Here is a 23,320-nt window from a genome sequence, read left to right as displayed (position 1 = left end):
CCTCCCTTGAATCAATGCCTCTTTTAATACATGATAGTATCTTATTAGCCTTTGAAGCTGCTGCCCTGCATTGTGCACCCATCTTTAGCTTGTTATCCATTACTACTCCCAAATCCCTTTCCTCCTCTGTTTGGCTAAGTCTTGTCCCATTTAAAAAATACATTGCCTGCTTATTTTTACTTCCAAAATGTAGAACCTTGCATTTTTCCGTATTAAATCTAATTTTCCATTTACTTGCCCATACTTCTAATTTTTGCAGATCCCTTTGTAATGAAAGTTCATCCTGCTCTGACCTAATGACCTTACTTAACTTAGTATCATCTGCAAAAATAGAGATGTCGCTATTTAATCCTTGCTCCAAGTCATTAATAAAAATATTAAAAAGAACAGAGCCCAGTACTGATCCCTGGGGGACTCCACTGATTACCTTTGTCCAATCTGAGTATGATCCATTTACTACTACTCGTTGCTCCCTATCTTTTATCCAGTTATTTATTCATGAGCTAACATTTTCAGCTATTTCCAGTCCCTTAATTTTGTGCATTAATCTCTCATGTGGCACTGTATCAAACGCCTTTGCAAAATCTAAGTATATCACATCAACTGATTCCCCTTTATCTATATTTTTACTTACTTCCCCGTAGAACAAAGCAATAATAGACATCTCTAACACATTAGGCTATTTTCATTTTGCACTTTCATTCCATGTCATGCCAGGAGTCTGCAAACAAATATATTTTGAAGCTAAAAGATTAGTTATAGAGCAACAAGTAACTTGTGTGAGCACCACCCCGAAAAACACTGCAATATATGTTTAAAGCAGTGATTTCCAAACTGTGTGTCGGGACACACTAGTGTGTCGGCAGCAGTGTGTAGGTGTGTCCCTGCTTCAGCACACATTTTTTTTAAAAATTTTTTTTTTTGGTTTCTGACTTTCCGCCTGCCTGCTACGCATATCACATGGTTGACACGTGATTGATACCTAGTGGGTCACAGATCATCTTAACCTATTGGCGCAGCTCAGTGGGAACTGAAACTATTCCCATTGGCTCCTGACTGCACGTGTAGTCTCCTTAATTGGCTCGTGACTGCATGCATAGTCAGTGAGTGGGACAGCAGTGTGTATGCAGCGTGGGCAGTAGTCAATCGGACTCACCGAGCTCTGAGGGCGGCAGCTTAAACGCTGACCTGAAGTCATTGGGGTTTTTTTTTTCAACTAGCTCCCAGTAGTGCATTGCTGCTCTAGCTCTTGATATATGGATAGGAAGTGGAAGCTTAATAAAGCTTGATGATGAAATGCGAGTGTCTTTATCTAATATTCCACCAAATATTCAGAAACTGTGTTCATCCCATCAACCTCATACATCCCATTAAAATAGTAAGTAGCTATTGGTCTTATTAAACTTTTTGTTTAATTCTTGCACATACATACTGTTACTTGTAAATACATATTATTATTATATAATTTATGTATGTGTCCGTATATTTTAAAACAAGTTAGTTTAACCTCCTGTTTGCTAGTACAACTGAATTAATGTGTCGTGAAATGATGTAGGTCTAAAAAGTGTGTCACCAACATGAAAAGTTTGGAAAGCTCTGGTTTAAAGAGACATACTAATGTACAACTGGCATGGCCTGATTCATAAGAACATGTCATTTTTTCTTTACTAACACTAGCTAAAGAGTTAATCACTTTGGTGAGTCGTGTAGCTACCACTCTGATTGACTCACTGGTGGTTTCTTGCTTGGGAGCTGCACTGCTAATAGTTCCAGAGAGGGACAATACCTATATGTAAGAGGGGGGTTAAACACATAGCTTGGCCAGTAATACAAAAGTGACATGCTGTAACAAGAAGAGCACAGTGTTTTTTTGCATTAGAATTTCCATTTAAATGCAAAGAGCACAAAATGTTTAGACAGCAGGAACCAAAACATCCTCCCAACACACCTGCACAGGCTTAGTTTTAAAAGCATTGTAAGAAAGGCCTATATACACGTGCACACATATACTTATGGTCTGAATACATTGTGCACATAGGCATCTAAAGCTTACTTCTATTATATTCTCAAGTGTGTCGTTTATTCCTATTCTGATATGATATTCTTTGTGCCATCTTTATCCTAAAGCTAATAGAATCCAGAATGTGTAATGCTATCTTGTCTCTCATTGGCTCGTAAAGCACAGATTGTTGTTCTAAAGGAACAATGCTCTAAATAATATATTGTTATTTCATATTGCTCCTTAAGAAAGCAAGAATTAAAGAGGCTGTTACACCTATAACTCAAATCTTAAAATATAACTAGATTTGCTTCCATGAAGACACCGAAATATATCTCACATCCCATTTACACTATAGCCTAGTTTAATACATATGATCACTTCTAAGTCTTTAGCATATTAGCTTGTGTATATGCACAAAGTCTATAAATATATCACAAGAACACGTAAGTCAAGATGGGCTTACACAAAACATAAATATCTTTCCATTTACTTCTATTATCAAATGTACTTATTCTGTATAATTGTGTAATTAGATAAACTCCAGAGAAGCAATGTACTCCAGGGAGTTAGCTGGTGATTGGTGTCTACACAGATATGCCTCTTGTCATTGGCTCACAATCAAAGGGCAGGAACACCAAAACAATTCTTGAAATCTTTACTTAACTTGTCATTGGCTCACCAGATGTGGTCAGCTAGCTCCTAGAAGTGCCTTGTTGCTCTGGAGATGTATTCTACTATTGGATTAACCCCTTTGCAGACATTAACACAGAGCTATATGCAAACAACAATACAATAATGAAATGCTCAAAAAAAATTCAGATTATTTTAATTTTTGCACTTTCATGTTCTTTTGAAATAGAAATGTAGAATACAATATGATTCTGATATGTTTGTACTCCAAGTAATCCCCATTGTTGTATTCATAGTATAGCCTCAACAACCATCACATCAGATGTTCCTTTTGTATGACTTGCTAGACAGCTGTACTGATCTAGCTGTAACTTGCTGAATTCTTGGACAGAACTAGACAAATAACATTAATAACCAGTAAATACAGTAGATTTGCATAATCACAAATGCCACACCTCCTGTATCATGTGACAGTCGTCAGCCAGTCACAAATGCATATACGTATACGGGTAGAGTTTATGAACCTCCGAATGCATTTGTTTCCGCTAGAGAGCCTTCAGGATCGCTGGAAACAGGAGTAAAGAAGCAGCGGTCTTATGACTGCTGCTCCTTAACTTGTCCGCCACCTCTGAGGCGGCGGACAGCAATCCGCCCGATCCGTCCGGGTTGATTGACACCCCCTGCTAGTGAGGGCGGCATTGCACAAGCATTTAAATAAAAATGCTTGTGCAATGATAATTGCCGACAGCGTATGCTGTCGGCATTTATCGATGTACGGCGGACATTGATAATTCGACCCCATATTCTCTGAATTCTTGCACATGCTCAGTAGGAGATGGCGACTCAAAAAGTATTAATATAATAAGACTGTACACATTTTGTTAATGGAAGTAAATTGGAAAGTTGTTTCAAATTGCATGCTCTATCTGTTTAATTTTGACTTAAGTGTCCCTTTAAGCACACATCCATACTAGTCTATTTCTGCGTTCACACAATGAGGCCGAATTATCAAGCCATCAACTATGCTGCATTCGACGGCACCAATACGCTTGCCTAACATCATCTAACATCGTGGCCACGGACCTGAATACGCTCTCCTTATTTATAAAAAAAAGCTGTCAGAAAGCCACGCACCAAGTATGGGGCGATGAGCAGTGGACTGTTGTTAACTAACAGTCATCGATCTTGCTGCTATTAGGCTTTTTCCCAACTTTATTTATACCCTGTCACTAAACACCGCCACTATACTAAAATGTTTAACCCCTATCTCGCCGCTCCTGGACCATGCCGCAACTAAATAAAATTATTAACCCCCATCCTGCTGCTCCCGGAGCCCACCGTAACTCTAATAAAGTTATTAACCCCTATCCCTCTGCTCCCAGAGCCCACCGCAACTCTAATAAAGTTATTAACCCATATCCCTCCACTCCCGGAGCCCACCGCAACTCTAATGAAGTTATTAACCCCTATCCCTCCACTCCCGAAGCCCACCGCAACTCTAATGAAGTTATTAACCCCTATCCCTCTGCTCCCAGAGCCCACCGCAACTCTAATAAAGTTATTAACCCCTATCCCTCCGCTCCCGAAGCCCACCGCAACTCTAATAAAGTTATTAACCCCTATCCCCCCGCTCCCGGACCACTCTGCAACTAAATAAATGTATTAACCCCTAAACCCCTGGCCTCCCACATCACTACCACTTACTAAACCTGTTAACCCCTAAACCGCCAGCCCCCACATCGCCATAAACTAAATTAAGCTATTAAACCCTAAACCTAACGACCCGCTAACTTTACTTTAAATTTTTACTCATCCCTATCTTATAATAAATTTAAACTTACCTTTAGAATTAAAATAAACTATATTAAACTACTAATTAACCTACCCTAACAATTATCCTACAATTACATTAAACTATATTAAACTATTATTTAACCTACCCTAGCTATTATACTAAAATTACATTAAACTAACAATTAAATTAACTATATTACATATTTAAAAACCTAACCCTACTCAAGTTATTTAAATCTACTATTAAAAATTACTAAGTTACAAAAAAATAACAACTAAGTTACACAAAATAAAAAACACTAAGTTACACAAAATAAAAAATAAATTATTAAATATTTAAACTAATTACACCTAATCTAATAGCCCTATCAAAATAAAAAAGGTCCCCCAAAATAAAAAAAAACCCTAGCCTACACTACCAATGGCCCTCAAAAGGGCCTTTTGCGGGACATTGCCCCAAAGAAATCAGCTCTTTTACATGTTAAAAAAATACAAATACCCCCCCAACAGTAAAACCCACTACCCACACAACCAAAAACCCAAATAAAAACTTATCTAAAAAACCTAAGCTCCCCATTGCCCTGAAAAGGGCATTTGTATGGGCAATGCCCTTAAAAGGGGATTCAGCTCTTTTACTGCCCAAAGTCCCTAACCTAAAATTAAAACCCACCCAATAAACCCTTAAAAAAACCTAACACTAACCCGAAGATCCACTTACAGTTTTCGAAGACCGGACATCCATCCTCATCCAAACGGCAGAAGTCCTCAGCGAAGCCGGCAGAAGTCTTCATTCAGACGGCATCTTCTATCTTCATCCATCCAGCGCGGAGCGGCTCTATCTTAAAGACATCCGGCACGGAGCATCCTCTTCTTACGACGTCTCTTGAAGAATGAAGTTTCCTTTAAATGATGTCATCCAAGATGGCGTCTCTTACATTCCGATTGGCTGATAGAATTCTATCAGCCAATCGGAATTAAAGGGGAAAAATCCTATTGGCTGTTGCAATCGGCTAATAGGATTGAGCTTTCATCCTATTGGCTGATCCAATCAGCCAATAGGATTGAGCTTGCATTCTATTGGCTATTCCAATCAGCCAATAGAATGCAAGCTCAATCCTATTGGCTGATTGGATCAGCCAATAGGATGAAAGCTCAATCCTATTGGCTGATTGCAACAGCCAATAGGATTTTTTCCCCTTTAATTCCGATTGGCTGATAGAAATCTATCTGCCAATCAGAATGTAAGAGATGCCATCTTGGATGACGTCATTTAAAGGAAACTTCATTCTTCAAGAGATGTCGTAAGAAGAGGATGCTCCGCGCTGGATGTCTTGAAGATGGAGCCGCTCCGTGCCGAATGGATGAAGATAGAAGATGCCGTCTGGATGAAGACTTCGGCCTGCTTGGATGAAGACTTCTGTTGGCTTCGCTGAGGACTTCTGCCGCTTGGATGAGGATGGATGTCCGGTCTTCGAAAACTGTAAGTGGATCTTCGGGGGTTAGTGTTAGGTTTTTTTAAGGGTTTATTGGGTGGGTTTTAATTTTAGGTTAGGGACTTTGGGCAGTAAAAGAGCTGAATGCCCTTTTCAGGGCAATGCTCATACAAATGCCCTTTTCAGGGCAATGGGGAGCTTAGGTTTTTTATATAGGTTTTATTTGGGGGTGTTGGTTGTGTGGGTGGTGGGTTTTACTGTTGGGGGGTTGTTTGTATTTTTTTAACAGGTAAAAGAGCTGATTTCTTTGGGGCAATGCCCCGCAAAAGGCACTTTTAAGGGCCATTGGTTGTTTAGTGTAGGTTTTTTTATTTTGTGGGGGCTTTTTTATTTTGATTAGATTAGGTGTAATTAGTTTACATATTTGATAATTTATTTTTTATTTTGTGTAACAGTGTTTTTTTGTGTAACTTAGTGTTTTTTATTTTGTGTAACTTAGTTGTTATTTGTTTGTAACTTAGTAATTTTTAATAGTAGATTTAAATAACTTAAGTAGGGTTAGGTTTTTAAATATGTAATATAGTTAATTAAATTTTTAGTTTAATGTAATTTTAGTATAATAGTTAGGGTAGGTTAATTAATAGTTTAATATAGTTTAATGTAATTGTAGGATAATTCTTAGGGTAGGTTAATTAGTAGTTTAATATAGTTTATTTTAATTCTAAAGGTAAGTTTAAATTTAATATTTAATGTAAAGTTAGCGGGTTGTTAGGTTTTAGGGGTTAATAGCTTAATTTAGTTTATGGCGATGTGTGGGGCCGGCGGTTTAGGGGTTATTAGGTTTAGTAAGTGGTAGTAATGTGGGAGGCCAGGGGTTAATACATTTATTTAGTTGCGGAGGGGTCCGGGAGCAGCAGGATAGGGGTTAATAACTTTATTAGAGTTGCAGTGGGCTCCGGGAGCGGAGGGATAGGGGTTAATACATTTATTTAGTTGCGGCGGGGTCCGGGAGCGGCGGGATAGGGGTTAATACATTTATTTAGTTGCAGAAGGGTCGGGGAGCGGCGGGATAAGGGTTAATAACATTATGTAGGTGGCGGCGATGTCGGTGTGACAGATTAGCGGTGTTTAGACTCGGGGAACATGTTAGGGTGTTAGGTGTAAATGTAATTTGTTTTCTACCATAGAAATCAATGGGATATCTGGGAGCATCGAACATGAGTTTTCGCTGCTTTCAGACTCCATTGATTCCTATGGCATCCGCGGCCCCCAGGATGGCGGATTGAAAACCAGGTACGCTGGGCCGGAATAGTGGTGAGCGTACCTGTTTGAAGTTTGATAAATGGCAAAAGTTGTCAGATAGTGCCGAATTTGTATTCGGAACATCTGTAATGACGTAAGCATCGATCTGTGTCGGATTGAGACCGGCGAATCGTATGTTACGTCACAAATTTCAACTTTTGCCGGTCTGTAGGCTTTGATAAATGGGTCGAATCAGGCTCGCCACAATTATGCTGCGGAATTCCAGCATATTTGCGGTTGACAGCATGATAAATATCCCTCTATTGCTTGTTTGATAGAATCTTGCCTAGAATATCTAAATGGAAGGATGTTATGTCATATGTAATGATGTTTAATATAATCTCAAATAACTGAGGAGTTTTCATTACATTGATGTATGGTCTGCAGTAAATATACAAATAGAACTGACTGCTATTCTTCCATCATTTCTGATGCTGTTTTTATTATTCTCATATAAATTGAAGCATAGAGTATCTTACCTTCACATAACTTTTGTTGCATAGTCTCCTTAATCCTGTCTATTGTAGTGTAGTCCTCTGCATAGAGTACATAGTCAGTAGATGGAGTATTAGCAATTGCCACCAGTTCTGACTTAGTTATTTCAGACCCAACTCCAACAGCAAACATGATAATATTCTGAGCTCTGGCTTGGGTGGCAGATTCAACAACATCATCCTGGGATTTGCCATCTGTGACCACTATAGCAATTCTGTTTTTGGCAATATTGGTCCTCTGGGAGGAAGGAAAGACATTTTCTGTAGCAAATTTGATTGCACGGCCAGTCTGAGTATTTCCACCCAAGTATTTCATGTTCTTTAGACCATTAATGAGTTGCTGGTTTGATCTGTGCTGCCCTAGAGAAAACTCCAGCCGCGGAGAGTCACTGTATTGTATCACAGCTACCTGTGTGTATAATGGTCCAATGTCAAAGCTACTGGTTATATTTATTAACCAGTTTTTAGCAGTGTCAAAGTTAACGTATCCTACACTCCATGATCCATCAACAATGAAAACCAAATCATTCACTGCAGTCCTGCAACCTGTAAGAGATTTACAAATAATTAGATTAATGTCTCTTTATCATAATGGCATGATACCAATCATTAAAACTTAAACAATGGGTACTGTTGGGCTTATTTTAAGGCAATATTTTCTGCACGATAAAAGAACATTCTAGTCTGAAAAATAAAACAAGCATTTCATTTTTAAAAAGATTATCTTCTTATACTTAGTGATTAACTCCTTCAAAAATGTTTAACAAATAATCAAAGTAGCACTCCTGGAATACCCACATTCTGCTCCAGATGAGTATATGGTCAGTGATTGGTGCATACGCAAATATGCCTGCTTCTCATTGGCTCACCAGATATACCCACATCTGCAATGACATCGGAGTACAACTTTGACCATGTATTTAATGCCTTTAAAACAAGTAGGGTGGGGGGGGAGGAGCCAACTCTGAAGCTGAGCGGTCGCACATCACAGCAGCTCCAACTAATTATCATATAAAGATCGAATTTGGCGACCGTTCAGACTTCTTGCAATATTCTAATATACTGTTTTTGTGACTTTGGGGGTTCAGCTGCCCTGAGAGCTCTACACTTTCGGTGTTAGAACGTTATGTGACTGTTACTTTGATACTTCGATACCTAACATACTGAACATCGAGCTTGGGAGCAGCCATGTTTTTTTTTTCTGTCTCACACGTGGGGACCAAAATGAAGCAAGAATCTAACTACTTGGAGCCCTTTTGGCAGCAGGATCAGGCGTTGCATCAAGATCTCAGCATGGATATGACTATAAATATTCTTGTGGAGATTGGCAACCTCCTAGATGGATACCGGATGAGTTTTGAAAATTTGTTCACGCATGCACCCCAGGCGACTGACGCAGCCACTAAAACGGATAGATCGGGTGTGGAAGCAGAGCAGCCTGAGATGCTACACTTTAATACTCAGCTTGCTACACCTAATGTAACAGCCCAAACAAATATGCATGACGGGGTGGAATCCCTAAGCACATCTCATCTGGCAGTCAATTCCCAGCTAGCCACAGAGCCTCCCACCCAGAGACATCAACTAACTTCACAGAGGCCTCAGGGTAGTACCGATCTCCAGAGCGGCATCATTCCCGAGCGGAGCATTGCAGCGTCCGTGGAGACAAAGGAGGCTCAACCCTTCAATGTGAGTACATTCTCCCCCGGCTGGGGCTACAGTGTAATACTGTCGGACATTCTCAATGGGGCCATGAAGCTGATTGATAACACGGAGATGTTTGCACACTGTCTGCAGGATTTTCAGCGGGTGGGAGTCCTGCAGTTACTATACTGCTTACTGTCTCGCACCTCTCAACACAAACGCTCAGGCGTTGGATAGACATAACAAGCTGTTGCGTGCTGGAGTGACTACCTTAATCTTTCATTACTCATTTCAGAGAACTCTAAAGTTATATTTTATTGCTTCCTACAGCTGGCTTTTATTAGGTACCAGGTGCTACGCTATATTTCTTATGTTTCAGTTAAAGGTTCCATGGGGTTTATTATACTTTTAGTTATACTATGGTTAGCTCCTAAATTAGCTTTATAAAATAACTATACTTCTGTTATCAATAGTTTACTTGTATACCGTACTTTTATTATGAAAAAGGTTAAGCCTACTCCCTTTAGGTTTTTGTGCCTAGAAACTTTGCACTATAAACTAAATACTACCATTGTCACACCAAGTGTACTGCCCATGTTCCTTTGAATGCCTGCATTGTACATATGTTTACCTCCATGTTCTTCGAGGGGACTGATTCTTATATATGCTTATACATTCTAATCTATGTGGGACGTGGTTATGTTTTCTATAAATTCTGTTGCTGGATTAATTTAAGATGATTTAATTGTATGTCTACAGTGCAGCACAGTTATCAATTGTAGTATGGGGGGCTGGTTATAGTCTAGCTCCTATTTATATATGTTATCTGTCTGCTATATCAGTCGGAGTTTATCTTTATGTTAAGGCATATCAAGATAAGAGTTTTTCCAATTTTCACATATGCTTATATGCCCAGCATCATGTTTTGCCTTGCCGTGGGACATAGGGCCCGTGTCCACGTGGCAGGGTTGACAATATGATAACTTATTTGAGGTGATTTTGGTAGCCCATCTCCAACTATTTATCCATAGTATTATGTCTATTCTCTATGAGATCCCCTAAAGATGAGAATTATACTCTTCTCCACATTTATTTCCTCATATCACATAGCAACATATATAGAGGGAGTTGTGGGCTTCATCGCCAGCGGCCGAGGCGGTGTGGACCTATACCCCTTACAACTTGCTAGTATGGCTATAGATACACTATGACGCATTGATTTATTTTTACAGCTTAACATAGTGCTTCTAGTGCAGGCAGGCCCTGCATTTCTATAATTACCACTTATGCCCTCCCTGCGTACTACATTACGAACAAGTCCCATGCACTTCGCCAAATTTGTTAATACAAAATCCATCACTCCCTTGATCTAGGTGTAATCTTAATCTATTATCTAATTACTGTACCAATAACTTAGTACGCTATAATGACCACCTTCTCCCCATAATACCACCTCCCCCCCCCACCACCATAATATGCCTCCTAATTCAGGAGGACTAACTACGCGGTCTCTCTAACTAGTACCGCAACCATCACTACTTTTTTGCTTGCAGCTTTTCATTTTCTCACAGAGTTGACTTTATCCCTCTTCCTTTTTAGCATAATCAAACTGATCAGCTTCACTTACAAATTGAGTTAAAAGTTTTCAATCTAACAACTTTTCTAGTCTTAAACCTACTCAATTTAAAGTTTATCCTATTTATACCCCTTAAAAATTGCTTTACTCTACTATTAGCTTCCAGCTATAACATCATGAAAATGTAAAATCTGAGGTGAAGGTTAAGGGATCCATAAGTGATCTCTCCTATTTCAGGTAGCCTTCTACAAATGTTATTTTTCCTTTTCAGGGTTTGAGGCCCAAGTGAGGCCTCATATTTTTGCAGAGAAGGTTTCGATTTTCATTGGCATCTACTCACTTTGTCTTTCAATAGTACAATTGATATTATTAACCTTGGTTTATGCAGCCTATAATGTATACTATATATGATACCTTGTTATTGTTTCTCTTTGCAGGTGACTGTATATTACTCAATTGTTTGACTTGTTTGCCGACATTTTTCCCTCAATAAAAATATTTAAAAAAAAAAAAAAAAACAAACAAGTAGGGTGTTAAAACGCTAGAAGTATTTTTTGCGCTAGGGGATTGAGGCTCGTATTACAAGTTAAGAGTAAAATGTTTGCGCTCTCGCGTTCGCAAAGTCAAGGTAACGAACATACTTCGAGAAGCTGCAAACACAAAATTCCATTCTCCCATGGACTTCAAAGGAGCAGAAAAAGTTGAGAAAAATAACCTAATGCCCACAAGTTGCTTAAACGCGATTGCGGTTATTTAAGAGCGCAACATACTAGCGGCTAGATTACGAGTCTTGCGTTAGCCTTAAAAAGCAGCATTGAGGGGTCCCAACGCTGCTTTTAAACGCCCGCTGGTATTACGAGTCAGGCAGGAAAGGGTCTACCGCTCACATTTCTTCCGCGATTTTAGCATACCGCAAATCCCCTTACGTCAATTGCGTATCCTATCTTTTTAATGGGATTTGCCTAATGCCGGTATTACGATCGCCTGAAAAAGTGAGCGGTAGACCCTCTCCTGTCAAGACTCCTACCGCATTTAAAAGTCAGTAGTTAAGAGTTTTATGGGCTAACGCCGGAACATAAAGCTCTTAACTAAAGTGATAAAAAGTACACTAACACCCATAAACTACCTATTAACCCCTAAACCGAGCCCCCCCCCCACATCGGAAACGCTTAATTAAAATGTTTAAAGCATAATCTGCCGACCGGACATCGCTGCCACTTTAATAAATGTATTAATCCCTAAACCGCCGCACTCCCGCCTTGCAAACACTTGTTAAATTTTATTAACCCCTAATCTGCCGTCCCTAACATCGCCGACACCTACCTACATTTATTAACCCCTAATCTGCCGCCCACAACGTCGCCGCTACTATATTAAATTTATTAACAGTCTTGATAAAGGCCTAGAGAAGGCCGAAACGCGTAGACAGCACTGGTAAGCCTTATTTCAATTAGAGGAATATATTGTGAATTTTCTACACATTGCATTTCCCTTTCTTTTCACAGGTTTTTGCTTCCTATATTTGTTTTTTCATATTTTTGCAGCAACCGGAATTTTTTCTCATTGTGCACCTTCCTTCCACCATATTTGCCTATCCAGGCTGGTATTACAACTTCCAAGGGACATTTTTTTACTTTACACCTAACTTTTTATTGGATACAATCAACTATTTACATATTTTTATTGACTTTGTCCACTATTTTATTTTTCCACTATTTTATTTTTTCACTATTTTTTAACAATTGTTACTACACCAACACTAACGGGACACACATCTTTTAGGAGAATCACAGTGGATTTATTTTTGGATATATTTTGTACCTATGTTGTGAATTTTTGTGAAGAATTTTTATGAAGAATTTATTTTCAGACTTTAGTGTATTATTTTGACCTGAACACTAATCACCTACATTGGACACTATCTTTGCACTAAAGGTTATTATTTTTTAGCACACTTCCAGCATCACTAATTGACTATTGTTGCAACTCAGAATTTTACTGTATAAAGTGCTACAGTGCAGAATTTTATTTTATTTCTTTTATCAGTGTTTATAATCAGCGTGGATCCATGCCATTTTTTAACATTGTATATTAATTTTGTATTTTTAACATTGTATTCCCACATTGTATTTTTACATTGTAATTTATTTTAACATCCTGTACTCTTGTTGTAATAAATTCTTTTAAACCTTAGCCTCCCAGTTTGGCGCCTAGGAACACCTCTCCCACTTAAATTTATTAACCCCTAAACCTAAGTCTAACCCTAAATCTACCCCCCCTAAATTAAATATAATTTAAATAAATCTAAATAAATTGACTACAATTAAATAAATTAATCCTATTTAAAACTAAATACTTACCTATAAAATAAACCCTAGGCTAGCTACAATAGTTACATTGTAGCTATCTTAGGATTTTTTTTTTATTTTACAGCTAAGTTTGTATTTATTTTAACTAGGTAGAATAGTTACTAAATAGTTATTAACTATTTAATAACTTCCTAGTTAAAATAAATACAAATTACCTGTAAAATAAATCCTAACCTAAATTACAATTACACCTAACACTACACTATCATTAAATTAATTAAATAAATTACCTACAATTACCTATCACCCGAATCGGATGAAGACTTCTGCCCCTCTGGACGTCCACTTGTGCCCGGCTGGGTGAAGACAGCTCAAGGTAGGGAGATCTTCAAGGGGGTAGTGTTAGGTTTTTTTAAGGGGGGATTGGGTGGGTTTTAGAGTAGGGTTGGGTGTGTGGGTGGTGGGTTTTAATGTCGGGGGGGGGTATTGTATTATTTTTTTACAGGTAATAGAGCTGATTACTTTGGGGCAATGCCCCGCAAAAGGCCCTTTTAAGGGCTATTTGTAATTTAGTATAGGGTAGGGAATTTTATTATTTTGGGGGGCTTTTTTATTTTATTAGGGGGATTAGATTAGGTGTAATTAGTTTTAAAAAAAATTGTAATTCTTTTTTTATTTTCTGTAATTTAGTGTTTGTTTTTTGTACTTTAGTTTATTTAATTTAATTGTAGTTAATTGTAGTTAATTGTAGGTAGTTTAGTAAATTAATTTAATGATAGTGTAGTGTTAGGTGTAATTGTAACTTAGGTTAGGATTTATTTTACAGGTATATTTGTATTTATTTTAACTAGGACGTTATTAAATAGTTAATAACTATTTAATAACTATTGTACCTAGTTAAAATAAATACAAACTTAGCTGTAAAATAAAAATAAACCATAAGCTAGATACAATGTAACTATTAGTTATATTGTAGCTATCTTAGGGCTTATTTTATAGGTAAGTATTTAGTTTTAAATAGGAATAATTTATTTCATTGTAGCAATTTTATTATGAATATTTAAAATATATTTAAATTAAGGGGGGTGTTAGGGTTAGGGTTAGACTTAGGTTTAGTGGTTAAAACTTTATTATAGTGGCGGCGACGTTGGCGGCGGCAGATTAGGGGTTAATACATTTAATATAGTTGTGGCGACGTTGGGGGGGGGCAAATTAGGGGTTAATATATAAAATGTAGGGTTTGTCGATGTTGGGGGCAGTAGATTAGGTGTTCATAAGCATAATGTAGGTGGCGGCGGTGTCCGGAGCGGCAGATTAGGGGTTAATAATATAATGTAGGTGGCGGCGATGTCGGGGATGGCAGATTAGGGGTTAATAAGTGTAAGATTAGGGGTATTTAGACTCAGGGTTCATGTTAGGGTGTTAAGTGCAGACATAAAATGTATTTCCCCATAGGAATCAATGGGGCTGAGTTAGGAGCTGAACGCTGCTTTTTTGCAGGTGTTAGACTTTTTTCAGCCGGCTCAGCCCCATTGTTTCCTATGGGTCAAATCGTGCACGAGCATGTTTTTCCAGCTTAACGCTACCGTAAGCAGCGCTGGTATTGAGGTGAGATGTGGAGCTAAATTTTGCTCTACCCTCACCTTTTTGCGGCTAACGCCAGGTTTAAAAAAAACTGTAATACCAGCGTTGTCTTTAGGGAGCGGTGAAAAAAAGACTCGTTAGCAAAGCACCCCTGTTACCGTAATCTCGCCGTAAGATAATATTGCATATTTCCTTATCCAATGTTCTGCACATAGCGGAATATGTTCTACTTAATCGTAAATATATATTAAAATATATATCTGATGGATATTTGCACAAATATATATTGTTACCTATATACATGATTATAGATAGATATAGATATATACAGTTACACATAGGAATACAGTATATATTTAAAAATAAGCAAAGGGTAGGGAACAGCAACCAAACAATTAGGCACAGGAGCCAGGAGGCAGCCACCTCATCCACATCAATGGAACTCCAAAAGAAAGGGTGCTCCAGCCTTGGCAATTTCATATAAAAAGACCTTTATTGTGCCACGGTCCACAAAAAACACCCTTGGCGCAAACACTGTGATACAATAAAGGTCTTTTTATATATTTAAAAATACTTAGAACATACTCTGCTATGTGCAGAACATTAGAATGTATTATATTTACAGTAAATACATGGTAAAGGGACATTAAATACTAAATAAATGCTAGATAGAATGATGCATTCAATGAAAAGGTTAGTCTGAGAATAGCATGTTGATATTTTTTTATAGTTTAATTAGCTGTTTAAATATTTACAAAATAAGTGTAAAGTTCTAGGCCTAGATTTGGAGTTCGGCGGTAAAAGGGCTGTTAACGCTCCGCGGGCTTTTTTCTGGCCGCACCATAAATTTAACTCTGGTATCGAGAGTTTAAACAAATGCTGCGTTAGGCTCCAAAAAAGGAGCGTAGAGCATTTTTACCGCAAATGCAACTCTCAATACCAGAGTTGCTTACGGACGCGGCCGGCCTCAAAAACGTGCTCGTGCACGATTCTCCCATAGGAAACAATGGGGCTGTTTGAGCTGAAAAAAAAACCTAACACCTGCAAAAAAGCAGCGTTCAGCTCCTAACGCAGCCCCATTGTTTCCTATGGGGAAACACTTCCTACGTCTGCACCTAACACTCTAACATGTACCCCGAGTCTAAACACCCCTAACCTTACACTTATTAACCCCTAATCTGCCGCTCCCACTATCGCTGACCCCTGCATATTTTTTTTAACCCCTAATCTGCCGCTCCGTAAACCGCCGCAACCTACGTTATCCCTATGTACCCCTAATCTGCTGCCCTAACATCGCCGACCCCTATATTATATTTATTAACCCCTAATCTGCCCCCCTCAATGTCGCCGACACCTGCCTACACTTATTAACTCCTAATCTGCCGAGCGGACCTGAGCGCTACTATAATAAAGTTATTAACCCCTAATCCGCCTCACTAACCCTATCATAAATAGTATTAACCCCTAATCTGCCCTCCCTAACATCGCCGACACCTACCTTCAATTATTAACCCCTAATCTGCCGAGCGGACCTCACCGATACTATAATAAATGTATTAACCCCTAAAGCTAAGTCTAACCCTAATACTAACACCCCCCTAAATTAAATATAATTTACATCTAACGAAATAAATTAACTCTTATTAAATAACTTATTCCTATTTAAAGCTAAATACTTACCTGTAAAATAAATCCTAATATAGCTACAATATAAATTATAATTATATTATAGCTATTTTAGGATTAATATTTATTTTACAGGCAACTTTTTAATTATTTTAACCAGGTACAATAGCTATTAAATAGTTAAGAACTATTTAATAGTTACCTAGTTAAAATAATAAAAATTTACCTGTAAAATAAATCCTAACCTAAGATATAATTAAACCTAACACTACCCTATCAATAAATTAATGAAATAAACTACCTACAATTACCTACAATTAACCTAACACTACACTATCAATAAATTAATTAAACACAATTCCTACAAATAAATACAATTAAATAAACTAGCTAAAGTACAAAAAATAAAAAAGAACTAAGTTACAAAAAATAATAAAATATTTACAAACATAAGAAAAATATTACAACAATTTTAAACTAATTACACCTACTCTAAGCCCCCTAATAAAATAATAAAGCCCCCCAAAATAAAAAATTCCCTACCCTATTCTAAATTAAAAAAGTTACAAGCTCTTTTACCTTACCAGCCCTGAACAGGGCCCTTTGCGGGGCATGCCCCAAGGATTTCAGCTCTTTTGCCTGTAAAAAAAAACATACCATACCCCCCCCCCAACATTACAACCCACCACCCACATACCCCTAATCTAACCCAAACCCCCCTTAAATAAACCTAACACTAAGCCCCTGAAGATCTTCCTACCTTGTCTTCACCATACCAGGTTCACCGATCCGTCCTGGCTCCAACATCTTCATCCAACCCAAGCGGGGGTTGGCGATCCATCATCCGGTGCTGAAGAGGTCCAGAAGAGGCTCCAAAGTCTTCCTCCTATCCGGCAAGAAGAGGACATCCGGACCGGCAAACATCTTCTCCAAGCGGCATCTTCAATCTTCTTCCATCCGGTGCGGAGCGGGTCCATCTTGAAGCAGGCGACGCGGATCCATCCTCTTCTTCCGTTGTCTCCCGACGAATGACGGTTCCTTTAAGGGACGTCATCCAAGATGGCGTCCCTCGAATTCCGATTGGCTGATAGGATTCTATCAGCCAATCGGAATTAAGGTAGGAATTTTCTGATTGGCTGATGGAATCAGCCAATCAGAATCAAGTTCAATCCGATTGGCTGATCCAATCAGCCAATCAGATTGAGCTCGCATTCTATTGGCTGTTCCGATCAGCCAATAGAATGCGAGCTCAATCTGATTGGCTGATTGGATCAGCCAATCGGATTGAACTTGATTCTGATTGGCTGATTCCATCAGCCAATCAGAAAATTCCTACCTTAATTCCGATTGGCTGATAGAATCCTATCAGCCAATCGGAATTCGAGGGACGCCATCTTGGATGACGTCCCTTAAAGGAACCGTCATTCGTCGGGAGACAACGGAAGAAGAGGATGGATCCGCGTCGCCTGCTTCAAGATGGACCCGCTCCGCACCGGATGGAAGAAGATTGAAGATGCCGCTTGGAGAAGATGTTTGCCGGTCCAGATGTCCTCTTCTTGCCGGATAGGAGGAAGACTTTGGAGCCTCTTCTGGACCTCTTCAGCACCGGATGATGGATCGCCAACCCCCGCTTGGGTTGGATGAAGATGTTGGAGCCAGGACGGATCGGTGAACCTGGTATGGTGAAGACAAGGTAGGAAGATCTTCAGGGGCTTAGTGTTAGGTTTATTTAAGGGGGGTTTGGGTTAGATTAGGGGTATGTGGGTGGTGGGTTGTAATGTTGGGGGGGGGGTATGGTATGTTTTTTTTTACAGGCAAAAGAGCTGAAATCCTTGGGGCATGCCCCGCAAAGGGCCCTGTTCAGGGCTGGTAAGGTAAAAGAGCTTGTAACTTTTTTAATTTAGAATAGGGTAGGGAATTTTTTATTTTGGGGGGCTTTGTTATTTTATTAGGGGGCTTAGAGTAGGTGTAATTAGTTTAAAATTGTTGTAATATTTTTCTTATGTTTGTAAATATTTTATTATTTTTTGTAACTTAGTTCTTTTTTATTTTTTGTACTTTAGCTAGTTTATTTAATTGTATTTATTTGTAGGAATTGTGTTTAATTCATTTATTGATAGTGTAGTGTTAGGTTAATTGTATGTAATTGTAGGTAGTTTATTTAATTAATTTATTGATAGGGTAGTGTTAGGTTTAATTATATCTTAGGTTAGGATTTATTTTACAGGTAAATTTGTTATTATTTTAACTAGGTAACTATTAAATAGTTCTTAACTATTTAATAGCTATTGTACCTGGTTAAAATAATTAAAAAGTTGCCTGTAAAATAAATATTAATCCTAAAATAGCTATAATATAATTATAATTTATATTGTAGCTATATTAGGATTTATTTTACAGGTAAGTTTTTAGCTTTAAATAGGAATCATTTATTTAATAAGAGTTAATTAATTTCGTTAGATGTAAATTATATTTAAGTTAGGGGGGTGTTAGTGTTAGGGTTAGACTTAGCTTTAGGGGTTAATCAATTTATTAGAATAGCGGTGAGCTCCGGTCGTCAGATTAGGGGTTAATAATTGAAGTTAGGTGTCGGCGATGTTAGGGAGGGCAGATTAGGGGTTAATACTATTTATGATAGGGTTAGTGAGGCGGGTTAGGGGTTAATAACTTTATTATAGTAGCGCTCAGGTCCGCTCGGCAGATTAGGGGTTAATAAGTGTAGGCAGGTGTCGGCGACGTTGAGGGGGGCAGATTAGGGGTTAATAAATATAATATAGGGGTCGGCGGTGTTAGGGGTAGCAGATTAGGGGTACATAGGGATAACGTAGGTGGCGGCGCTTTGCGGTCGGAAGATTAGGGGTTAATTATTTTAAGTAGCTGGCGGCGACGTTGTGGGGGGCAGGTTAGGGGTTAATAAATGTAATACAGGGGTCGGCGGGGTTAGGGGCAGCAGATTAGGGGTACATAAGTATAACGTAGGTGGCGGTCGGCAGATTAGGGGTTAAAAATTTAAATCGAGTGGCGGCGATGTGGGGGGAGCTCGGTTTAGGGGTACATAGGTAGTTTATGGGTGTTAGTGTACTTTAGGGTACAGTAGTTAAGAGCTTTATGAACCGGCGTTAGCCAGAAAGCTCTTAACTCCTGCTATTTTCAGGCGGCTGGAATTTTGTCGTTAGAGCTCTAACGCTCACTTCAGAAATGACTCTAAATACCAGCGTTAGAAAGATTCCATTGAAAAGATAGGATACGCAAATGGCGTAGGGGGATCTGCGGTATGGAAAAGTCGCGGCTGAAAAGTGAGCGTTAGACCCTTTAATCACTGACTCCAAATACCGGCGGTAGCCTAAAACCAGCGTTAGGAGCCTCTAACGCTGGTTTTGACGGCTACCGCCGAACTCCAAATCTAGGCCTTAGTGTCTATAAAACAATGAGATCTGCCATGTTGTAACTTAGGTTACCTTTTCTGCTGTGGCCAATTAAGGACAAATATGTTTTTTCATGTTTTCATCTACTTGACTGCAAAGGGCTCCAATGTAGTTGTATATATTTCTATAAGTGTGTACATATGTATTTATTTGTTTATATGTGTATATATATATATAAATTTGTAAATACATATATACACATATAAATACATTAATAAATAAGTACACACATATATACATATATATACAGTATATATATATATATATATATATATGTATGTATCTCTATATAAGTTCTTTGCAGTCCTTTTTGTTTACTAACACCTGAGACCTCATATCTTTGAGCCCTTATAACTTTTTTTTTTAAATTATTTTTTATTGAGAATCTTGATACATTAACAGCATTAAGGAAATATAACAAGTGATATATATGAACAATAAAGGTTGTCTCCTTACAGTAATTACAAAAGTGGCAATAAATTCCATACATCGACAGAAGATAATTGTACACTACATTGTTATCAGCAATTTGAGAGTCTCATTTTATAATACATAGCGTTTGGTAATGGTTAATTCGATAGCTACTTATGAGCTAATTGATATAGGAAACGTTAATACACTAAAAATGATAACCACATAAATTATACACACGTAATAAGCTAGAAAGTGTTTAGTATGACCCACAGTTGGGCGTATGAAATGCCTTTAATACAGATGTAATGAAAAGGGAGAATCAGCGGATAAACACCGCTACAAATATGTAAGGGGGAAAAAGGGGGGGGGCGGGTCATCAACCATGACCTTTGTATTGTCGAAAGCAATAGCGAAGGTGTTCTAGAATTACATGAAATGTATATCCAGGCAGGTTGAAATTTGTAAATTGCAGGTTTGATAAAGAGTGGCTTGGATGTGAAATTGACTGAGCCAAATATTAATAGATAATAACCCAATATCCCTGGCTATATATGGAAATTTAGGAAATACCATATCAGTAGGTGAAAGGGTTAAAGATAGTGGCCACAGAGATGTTTGTGCATAATAAAATAAAATAGAGATCAGTCTTAACTCAAACATAACACACCAACATTATTTCTGGCATTAATAATGCTAAAGATGAGGGATATTAATTAAACTGCGATACATCTATGTATATAGCATTAAATAAAATGTAGTAGTAATAACAACCTGGAAAATGTTGATTAGTATATGGGGTGTAGGCTACCTAAGTTGAATATAAAGTAGCAGTAGTAACTATACAAAAATTATGCGGTTATAATAATGGAACATTTTAACATAAGATACAAATGCATATATTATAAACTTGGCCCAGGCTCCTAGCTTAATTCTATTCCATTGAAGCTCACACTCCAAGTTTAGGCATCATGCATACAAATAATGTCATCATGTGCAAATCTGAAACTTACTAATAGTAGTATGAAAATTAGTGGACTAAATCCTGCTAGCTCAATTGTAATAGGGGCACAATCCTATTTTCCTACCAGTCATAATAATAAACCAAGAGTCCATTTCTAGAAAGATAATAATATCCCGCCCAGTAATACCTAGTAGTAGGTCATATAGGGCCATAATACCTAGTAGTAGGTCATATAGGGGGTGATTATACACTGAGATCCCGGCCATAGACCCAGTAATACCACACTATAAATGTTAAGTAATATAAATGCTCCAAAACTTAGACCTATAGCAATAATGAGACTCAAGGCATAGAATGGTATGCAATAATGAGTCGTATATTTGGGTAGATAAATATTCTAGGAATGGCTTGTAAAGATCAGGCCTTATGAGCTCGGCATTAGGAATGATATAGACTAATAGTGACCTCCTAGAAGTATATATATTTTACAGACAGAGATAACAGGGTAAAGGGAACCTGTGTATAGTAGCTATAGGGGATGTCCTAGCATACAGATAGCAACTTATATAGCAATATACTTATATAGCAATATAACTTGGCGTAAAAATATAAACAGGACAAGAGGATAACATTAAAGAATTTAGTTGCCTTTAAGTAAGTAATAGACTATGCCTTATAGACCTCAGTAAAATGGCACTATATATATTTAAAGATTAGGTAGCATTATAACCATGATATATTTAACAATGTAGGAAGGCTTATAGTCTGTTTACTGCTAGGCAATGTCAGACATTATGTTGACATGCAGAGCTGTTGGTATCCTGCATTGTCAGCATCCTTAGATGACTAGACATGCTGCAACTGAAGATTAGGGGCACTTTATTAGTGGACTTGGGGTCAGCGGGACATATAGGCAGGTGCTGCAGCTGAAGGTTGTGGGTCATAACATCCCCTTAATCACACTTGGGGTGGGCAAAACAGGGATGGTGAAAAGTGATGTGATTTAAGCAAGTGTGAGGCATCTATGCTCTTGTGAGAAGTTTGTTCAAGGATCCAACAGCATTGAAGGCTGTTGGCAATAGTGTGTACCAGAGTCACACAAAAAGCAAGCCAGGATATGTAAGAAAATTAACCAATGCCTGTCCGCAGTTGAAATAGCATGGGAACATACAGTATGTAGGAGGCCACATACAAGTAAGATTACCGCCACTGATATGTGACCTGCAAAAGTGTATGTCCTGTCCGGTCGCCATCTGCGTTCAAACATCTACCAAGCAAGCCATCCACTCTCCCCCGCAGCTTCACACCACCCTCTCTCTGCGTAGCATGTATCTGAAGGGCCTGTGATGGTGAACAGAAAGAACCTGAGCATAGAGGTCGTGAGAGCACAGGAGGCACCACTTATATCTTGTAGCTGTTAGGATAGCTGAGAATAGGCTGCTATTCTTCTCCTTAGAACTAACCCCTTTGTCTGTTATGTGACCATCTCCTCCATCCTCCAACCGGGTTCCGGTCGCATCTCCCGTGGCGGGGGATGAGGGAAGAAAGCTAGGACTTGTTGTTGTACTCCTCGGTGTGTAAGTAGATTCATCTCCTCTCATGAGTGGGCTCACTTGGGTGTTCTCCTTCAGGCTATTTTCGTTAGCGGGTGCCTCCGGTGTTAAGATGGCCGACTCCACGTGTACATCGCTTACTATAGATATTAGGTTTTCAAAGTTCCTGGCCATTTTCTGCTCCAGTTCTTGTAGCATCCTACAAATGATAGTGGTAGCTTGCTCCATGATCGCCATTTGTATGTATCCAGATTATCAGCCGTGAACTGGATGTTAGTATAGGCTGGGAGGATCATTGTGTATATAGGTTGTTAGGCCGTCTCTGAAAACTTACAACTGGACTGGGTCTCTGGGGTCATTCACGTGGCATACTCAAACTTGATGCAGATACTATCTTCATATTAAGTGTTGCTCAGTTTCCATGCTGTGGATGGTGCTGCTTAGTAAAGATATTTGATTTATATCTTAGGTATCTCCCGGAGCTCCAGAAATTGCGGCCATACTTATTCATGGCTTAGACACGCCCCCTCCCCTTATAACTTTTAATGCAATATTTTTGTAATAATTTATTAG

General features: G+C 38.4%; 1 protein-coding gene across 1 annotated transcript in view; it reads right to left on the bottom strand.

The window, feature by feature from the left end:
• The window catches only part of LOC128661600 (collagen alpha-1(XXI) chain-like), a 173,039-nt gene extending 164,213 nt beyond the window's left edge, over positions 1-8,826 (bottom strand). The window contains exons 1-2 of the mRNA XM_053715836.1: positions 8,820-8,826; positions 7,641-8,201 (exon numbers count right to left, since the gene is read on the bottom strand). Of these exons, the coding sequence (XP_053571811.1) occupies positions 7,641-8,201; positions 8,820-8,826 (568 nt within the window). The remainder of the gene's footprint in view (positions 1-7,640; positions 8,202-8,819) is intronic.
• Between the last annotated feature and the right edge of the window lie 14,494 nt (positions 8,827-23,320).

This window comes from Bombina bombina, chromosome 5 (genome assembly GCF_027579735.1).
Source record: "Bombina bombina isolate aBomBom1 chromosome 5, aBomBom1.pri, whole genome shotgun sequence".
NCBI classification, from domain to species: Eukaryota; Metazoa; Chordata; class Amphibia; order Anura; family Bombinatoridae; genus Bombina; species Bombina bombina.
The sequence above is the reverse complement of the archived record's forward strand: the minus strand, read 5'-3'. Positions and strand labels throughout refer to the sequence as shown.